Raw genomic sequence first — 8,754 nt, 5'->3', positions numbered from 1 at the left:
GGTCTGGCCTTACGATCTCTTTTTGGGAGGCTTTGGGGGGAGGGGAGCAGGGGGAGGGGGTGGATGAGAGGTACTAGGAATTAAACCCAACCTACCACTGAGCTATATCCCCAACCCCTTTTGAAACAGTCTAAGTGGTTAAGAGCCTCATTTCCTTCCTGAGGCTGGCCTTGATCTTGCAATTTTCCTGACTCAGCCACCTGAATTGCTGGGATTACCGTGTGAGCCACTGCATTCAGCTCTGCCTTGACTTCTAACCCACACTACTGTGAAGTAAAAAATTGGTGTTGTTTTAATCTTCTAGACAGTGATAATTTGTCATCAAGCAATAAATGGCTAATACATTTACTTTAAATCAAAACAAGCTCGGATCCAACTTTTCCACTATTTTTACCCTCCTTCAAATGATTCTTACAATGAGTCCAGAGTCATTTATTCATCAATGTTTGTTAAAAATAAAACCACCTAATCCTTACATAAGTGATTATGATGTAAAGTATGTAAATATACAAAATGGAATACACTATAGCCAGTCAAATGAAGGTAAAAGTAGTTTATGCCTAACAAAACATTAAAACTGATCCAAATTGTATTTATGAGAGAAAAAAGCAAGATCTAATAGTGTTAGAATGATTTCTTCTTATGATTTAACTTAAAGGATTATCTAAAGGATTGCATAAAAGTCAAGGTACCTATATTAAACATCATTCTGTAAAAATAATTAAAAATCTATAAATGGCCAACAAGTTTTTGGGATATAAGTAGGTTTTTCAGTGAAAAGCTTTAATTTAGAATTTTTTTACTTTTCATTACATTTTAAAATAAATTTAAGAAGTATTAACACAAGTTACTTGTCTGTGTCTGAATAAACATTTGCCTGGGTTTCATACAAAACTTTCTTCTTCAATTTACTTAACTTAAAAGTAGCAAGGATGCAAATTCATGATGGCAAGTTTAAGTATCCATGATAAGGTCATTTGCCTTTCCTCATTAAGTCCCCCCGCCTCACTTCTCATAAGGCATTTCTTATTCACCAGGGGCTTCATTTGCACCTATATGAATGTTAATGTGTACGTATAACATTCATGTCCTAATTTAATTATACACTATCCACTGTTCTTCAATTTTTATACTGTATCTTTTCATCTTTTCACAGTACTGAAATTTGTATTAAGATCATAAGTAGTACAAATCATTCCAACATACAATGGACCTGAAACAATACCATGCTGATTAGGATACAGATGATGATTTTTGTGTTCATAGTTATATAGTAACATTGTGAATATTCCAATAGCAGGTAAAGTAGTATGATAAAATGGGACCAATAAGCTTAAAGAGTAGAACAATTATGTAGACAATAATGTAACTTGCCCATTAAATACTAAATACTAAATGTATTTTAATGGAAATAATAGTTTCACATTCCTTTAAATGTCTTCTTTTAAAATTAGTAATTGTTACAAGTAAAACTTAAAAAGGCAAATACTTTTCATGATTAAATATCGTACTTATAAATCTTATCAAGATCAAATTTTACCTCTGATTGGATTATCAGAAAGATGGATAATGAGAAAAACTTAAAAACACACCATCAGTTTGAGACTTTTCTTGTCCCAAGTTGTTAACCAGAAGACCAGGAGGCATTGAAAGTCACCAGAAAGAAATACAAGAAGTTACTAAATAGTGCACATTTTTGTTTGTCCACATGTGAAAGAAGTTCACGGTTCATAAGTGATCCAAAGATCAAAGAGGATATGTGGAGATGCACTTGGAAAACGATACACAAGAAGATATATAAGAAGTGCTATCCTTGCTATAAAGTCACACTAAGGAGACGTTTTTCTACACAGCTTTCTACACATAAACATACTACTGAATTCCATACTACACTGTTGTAAATCTGTCTCAAAAAAAAAATTTGGCTGACATTTTCAAAAAACAGCAAAGTGTAATAGCCTATAAAACGTTCAGTATATGTACAAGTTCTTTGTTATAGGGAAAATGTTTCACAAAATCCTTGGAAACATTACAAGGAGAAATTAAAGAGACTGCACATAAAAAAAGTAATAAAACATAACATTAAAATGTCATTGTGCAAATTTCTCAAATCATTACCTGGAACCAGTTCCATAATGATGTAGACAGGTTGTCTTTGTGTGCAAACTCCTATGAGTTTGACAATATTGGGATGATCATATTGCTTGAGAATTCTGGATTAGAGAAAATTATTATTGTCATTTAAATATAAGTGAATGCTTTAGTCATTAATACTTTATTTTTAAATTGTGTGCACAAAATTGTTTAATCACAATTCAATTTTAAAATGTCAATATAACCTCTAATTATAAATAAGATGTAATAAACAAGTATTCATAAATATTAACAAAATATAGAGGCAAGTGGGTCAATTCACCTTAATTGAATTAAATAGCAACTTAAATATTATCTCCTCTGAATGAGTAAAATTATGCTAAATAGGAATAATCTAGTTTAAAAGATGTAGAATTCCTTCTATGTATCTGATTTTAGTACCATCACCAAAAAAACCACACACACACACACACACACACACACACACACACCCCTAATTTGTAAATGCTACAGAGATCATTACACTTAAATTTAAATACTTAGAATCATGATCAATTAAAAAATGGTAGGACACAAAAACATTGATAAATTTGGCAAGATGTTAAAAAATCATTCAGTAACATACTAAAGCTGAAGCAGAATAGAGTTAATTTGGTAAAGAGAAAATTTCATCAAAGTCTATAGGAATAACATAGGCTCATCCATAGGATTCAAAGTATGAGCTAAAAATGGATTACATATCTTTAGAACCTTGTCTGCCCCAATTATGTCTTTTACATCCAGATTTTATCCACTGATAATTTTAAATTTGCTCCTATTTGAAAATTGCAGTATTCTTTCCTAGGATGAAAGAACTTTGGGGGGAAAAAGTGCTTCGTGTGTATACTGCTAAAGCAGGATATATTATATATTTTAGACTTAAAATATATAATTTACAAATAAAAAACAGACTACAAAGAATTCTAGAGATCAATAAAAAATATTACCATTAACTTTGAGATTATAATTTATACTAGAAATTAAAAAGGAAATTTCAACAATATTCAATTTCAAAATATTGTTTCTTAAGTTAGAAGCTGCTTGGTAAAGAAATTGCAAACAATAGCTACTATGAACTCTGTAGTATTAGATAACTAAATAGATTTAGAACCCATTAAAGTACACTAAAAAGTTTGAATGAATAAACTTTTTCATTTTTAAAACTTTCTAATTTTACTTTAAAAGAAGAAATTAAGGGGCTGGGGCTCAGTGATAGCACACTTGCCAGCCATGTGTGAGGCACTGGGTTCGATTCTTAGCACCGAATATACATAAAATAAAGGTCTATCAACAACTAAAAATTAAAAAAAAAAAAAAAGAAATCAAGCTCTTCACTGTGCAACAAAACAATTATGCTAGAATGAAATTTAAGTTTTTTGAAAATGTTAAAACAGCCTTTTTACCTTAAGAATACCTATGAACAGCCATAAAATAATGAGGCTATGAATTTCAATTTTAAGAGCACAGAGTTTAACTTTTATTAGAAATTCAGACAAAAGGCTCTCCAAATTTTTCTATGGATAATATTTAACAAATGTATCCAACTATTTTTATCCATTGCCAAGACCATTCATTTTTAGATGATGAATGAAAAAATGTACATCAAAATGATCCATGTCATGGGACAGTTTTCTCCTTGCCATCTATTCTCTATTCATATACCACAAAAAAAATTTATGGATCTATGTATTCTTTCCCATCATCCATTCACCATTCATTCATCTTCCATCCATATCTCCATCTAGTTTATTCTGTCCAAGTTACCTATTTGTCTTTTATTGTATATGCTGAATTTAACCATTAATAGAATAGTTTTAACTATTTGTTATACAGGGATAGTAAGGTAGAACATTAAATTTTAGCTCATAGGAAAAAAAAATAAAAACAATGTGTACACTTTTAACAAATGCCAGACACTAAACTGAAAAATTTCAGGTTCTCAGAAAGGAAAGCTAGTAACTAGTAAAAGAGAATCAACTCAATATCCAAGGAGAGTAGGATATATAATTATATATCATAAGTATCTTAAGCATATGACACAGTAATATTTTTGTTCTAAAGATAATCACATTGCATGTAGACATATCTAGGTGAATGTATGATAAACACAAAAACATTGCTATATTTAAAAGAAGCACAGAATACCCACTGCTTTTAAATACCTGTCTTGTTATGATTGCCTATCAACATATAGTCTACCTTAAAAAACAAATTGTTTCCTCATTATAAAAGTGCTTACTTACGAGGGTTCTGAAAGTGCTTATTTCTACTTCAACAAATCACAATTTAAGATACCTTCAAACTTGCATTTTGATTATAAATGCACTATAATGAATAAGTACGTTACAGTGAATTAAAATGCACACTTATATTATTTTAGAGAACTCACTTGGCTTCTTGTAAAAATTTTATTTTCAATTCCTGAGGAAGATCTTCTTTACATGTTTTAACAGCAACATTAGTTTTATCCTTTAATGTGCCCTTATATACTTCACCAAAATTTCCCTGAAAATACAAATTGTTTGAGATGTATGACAGCATATAAATCTTTATTAAATGTAAGGAAAAGATGTTTAAATATAAGGAAAACATAAAATGGGGCAGTTTGAGTTAATCAATTTACTCTGCTAACTTTGTTATTCTCGCAAGTATTTTCACCACAACTATCAGATTAGTATATAGAAGACAGAACAGACAAGATATTAATATACATTATTCCTGCTGGGCCTTTACTTACCTGATTCTAAAGCACTTATCTTCAACTTGTCTTAAATTTATCATCCAAGACTCTTCCTGGCTAAACTACTTTCTTCAATTACTAGATCTTTCATTCTCCATGTAAGCACTCAGTTCCTGCCTCTACAATACCTTTGTCTTTCCCTTTCATCTCAGAAAGGTTACCCATAATCAGGATCTTGATCTTCTCATCTTAAATTGCTCACTCTTCCAAACCATCTACCTTAGCACAGCCAGGTTAACCTTTGCTAGAGAAAACTGATTGTACTACTACCTTGCTCGATATCCATCCTTCAATCACTATTACTTTCTTAGCCGCCAACTGCACAGTATAGCCTCTAAATGCTATAAATACTTAGTAATCAGAGAATATGTGCCATGGTTTTACTACATTCCTACCCTTTATGAAAACCCCCAACCTCCAATGAAAAAATGCTACCTAAGCTTAAGTCCACTTCCTACGCTCCCTCCTTCATGAAGGCTTTGTTATCTTTCCTCTGTTATGTCTCCTGTTCCTGAGCACTCATCATTCCATTGTCCCTTTGTATTTTCCTAATGGTTTCTGCTTTACATAACAGGTCTTGGTCCCCATTGAGCACTGGAAAAATTTTAAACATTCATTTGACAAATGCTACCCAGACAACTTCGTAGGACAGCCTTCACTCCCTACCATGAAATGAACAAAACTTCATGTCTGCTATTGGACTTACATCCATGGGACAGGTCTCACTATACTTCTTGTCTTTATGTCAATCATAAGATCATGGCCCAGGGTCAATCTTCATTTCCTCCTCTCGCATTTTACACACTTCCATTTAATCCTTGTTTCTCTCCTATAGCCAATTTCCACTGTGCCTTCTGAAATTCATAGGATATCATCAAAATATCCTCAACTTACCCTACAATCATTCCTTTTACCTTATTCTAATAGAAGCCTGTTTCTTACCTGAAAACTACCAAGTGATGAAGAGCTTGCCTTTTTCCTCTAAATAATACCTTCTCCACTACCCCCATATAATTCTACCACTGCCTCAATTTCACATTTTGCTCTGCAGAGAATCAAATCCAGGCCTAACAAATGCTAGGCAAGCACACTACTTACTGAGCTACTCTCCCAGGATAACCTGTTAATCCTAAACATCACCGACATAACAACTATGACATTTGTATCTCTGACACAGACATCTCTTTCAAACTGCAGACTTTATACCAATTGTCTTTTATTGTCTCCACGTGAAAGTCTGTAGACAAACTCAATATATTCAAAGTGGAACACCTCATGTTGTTCCCTCAACCTGGTACATTTACAGTTGACATCTTTTAAACCTCAGAGTCCATCAGCAATTCAATTATATAGATACATTCAATTATATCTAGAACTCACCACTTCTCATCACCTCTCAGCCACCACCCTGTTGTTGCGTCATCTCCTCCTAAACTGTGTACAACTGCCTTTCAACTTTGAAACTATTTTTAACAGTGACCCTTTTAAAAAAAAGATTATTCCACTTCTCCACACAAAATTGTTCACTATCTCATCATTTCATTCATGATCAGAGCCAAAGTAATTACAATGGCTTACAGGGTCCTAATGATCTGTACTCTCATCTCAGATTTTCCGTTCTATTACATTTCCCCTTCTTTACTCAGTTACACCCAAACTTCTTCCCTTCTCCCTCTCAAACCCCCTGTACTTTATTGGTCTCCCTTCTATTTTCAAGAGATCCCTTTTTAAATTTTTTTCCCCAGCAACCCTCTTTCTCTTCCATGTGAGCAGTCATTAGAGTTTTGACTTTATGTTTGGCTTATTTCATGTAGCATTATATTCACCAGTTCCATCCATTTACCAGAAAGTGACATGATTTCATTCTTTATGACTTAATAAAACTCCACTGTGATTGTACCATATATTGTTTATCCATTCTTTCATTGATGGATACATAGGCTGGTCCCATAACAGGGCTAATGTGAATTGCACTGCTATGAACACTGAAATGCATAATGAATTCCACTATTATATGTAATTACCATGAACCAATAGAAAATAATGAATAAATCAGCACATGAAGTGAATGCTTAAGTGACAAAACTCTTATGGGCAGTTGGGGATATAGTACAGGTCTTAGGTTTCAGAGCCACCACTGAGCGGTAAAGAAAAAAAAAAACCTTTTGAAGAAACTAAATCTTCATAAACTTAGTGTTATGGTTTGAATGTAAGTATTCCACCAAAATACATATGCTGGAACTTAACCCTGAAGGTTAAGAGATGAGGTTTTGGGAGATAACTTAGCCTTGAGGCATCTTTCACCACAGATGATATTCTTACTCAAATAAAAGTGCTTGAGGTGGGAAAGAAGGTAGTGTCAATAAATGAAAAGTTACGCTCTTATGTTAAAAAATATTAAATAAAGTGAAGCTATATAGAGTCTCTTCAAGTATTATTAAAATTGATTAAATTTGGCCAAGCATGGTGGCACATTCCTGTAATTCCAGTGGTTAGGAGGCTGAGGCAGGAGGATTATAAGTTCAAAGCCAGCCTCAGCAAAAGAAAGATGCTAAGCAACCCGCTGAGACCCTGTCTCTAAATAAAATACAAAACAGGGCTGGGGGTATGTCTGTGGTCAGGTACTTCTGTGCCAGAGTTCAATCCCTGGTAAGCCCCCCAACTTGCGCCCCCCCAACAATTGATCAAATTTATTGAGACTGACATGCCATTTTCTAGTCATCAAGAAAGTAACCTTAAAGTAGCTTTACTAAGAAGCTAAATTCTCCCTGATAAGCCAAATCTTATAACTTAAAAACAACTGAAATATTTTTCTTTAACTGAAAATATTTTTCCATAGTACTGAAAAATCTGTCCAACATAATCTATTTCATTAAGTACTTTAGTTTTAAAATTTAATTGAATTTTCATGGAAATTCATTTCTTGGTAATATTTTTGTCCTGATCACTACTATTGAGTATGGTAATAGAAAGAAGGAATGTTTCCTAAGGAATTAAGAGAGTGTCAGAGTAAATGAACATTATTTTAACTTGAGGTACTTTAGAATTTAAATAAGTTCATTAGCAGCTATACAAATATGATCTCTAACCACAATTTGATGCTTTCACATGGAAAAGGTTTTAAAATAAAAAACATTCTGTAAAGTAGGCTTTCAACAAGGAATTACTTTCTAAATATACAACAGACAAATAAATAGGGGGACCAGTTAGTTCATCAAGTTTACATGTGAATAAAATAATAAATGATTGCTTACTGCTTTTTTTATTTAAAATACTTAGTTTGAATTAAATCTAATACTAATCACTAATAAATCATGATAGTTTACCAAAATATCTGGATTTTATATTATTTTCATGGTACTCCATAAACAACTCAAACTTTCATATGGAGACATTCATAATTAAGATAGTGACAAATTAATCTTTATCCATCGGAAGTCAATTATAAATTAATAAAATTTCAGTCCATTTAATTATCAAATGTCCATTTTTATTTTTAGACATAATTTATCATGGCCTCCAAGTTAGGAAAGGCTTCCAACTAGTTTGGAAGAAAAGGAACTTCACTATATAAAACTGCCCTCTGACCACTACTAGAGCTAATTAAAAATGAATATGTTGAAACATGTGTCTTGTCTACATTACTTTTAGATTAAAAAAAACATGTCCAGTGTTCTAAACAAGTCCTGAAATCAAAGAAGCAGTACCTTACTTTTTCTGAACTATTATTACATACAGCCAGAAACAAAATAAGATTATTAGGCTTTTGTTTAAACTTTTATTCCCTAATAGTTTAATTCCCTAATTCTTTTCAAATCTCATCTCAGTAGTTTTGGTTTCATTATATGGTAATAAAATCATTATGGCTCAGTCTTTCCAGG

General features: G+C 32.3%; 1 protein-coding gene across 7 annotated transcripts in view; it reads right to left on the bottom strand.

The window, feature by feature from the left end:
- The window catches only part of Fer (FER tyrosine kinase), a 459,302-nt gene that overhangs the window by 149,213 nt on the left and 301,335 nt on the right, over positions 1-8,754 (bottom strand). For all 7 annotated transcript variants that reach the window (XM_048811559.1, XM_048811563.1, XM_048811562.1 and 4 more), the window contains 2 exons: positions 4,523-4,638; positions 2,119-2,213 (listed from right to left, as the gene is read on the bottom strand). In XM_048811559.1, coding sequence (XP_048667516.1) covers positions 2,119-2,213; positions 4,523-4,638 — 211 coding nt within the window. The remainder of the gene's footprint in view (positions 1-2,118; positions 2,214-4,522; positions 4,639-8,754) is intronic.

Source organism: Marmota marmota, unplaced genomic scaffold (genome assembly GCF_001458135.2).
Source record: "Marmota marmota marmota unplaced genomic scaffold, marMar, whole genome shotgun sequence".
Taxonomy (NCBI): Eukaryota; Metazoa; Chordata; class Mammalia; order Rodentia; family Sciuridae; genus Marmota; species Marmota marmota.
The sequence above is the reverse complement of the archived record's forward strand: the minus strand, read 5'-3'. Positions and strand labels throughout refer to the sequence as shown.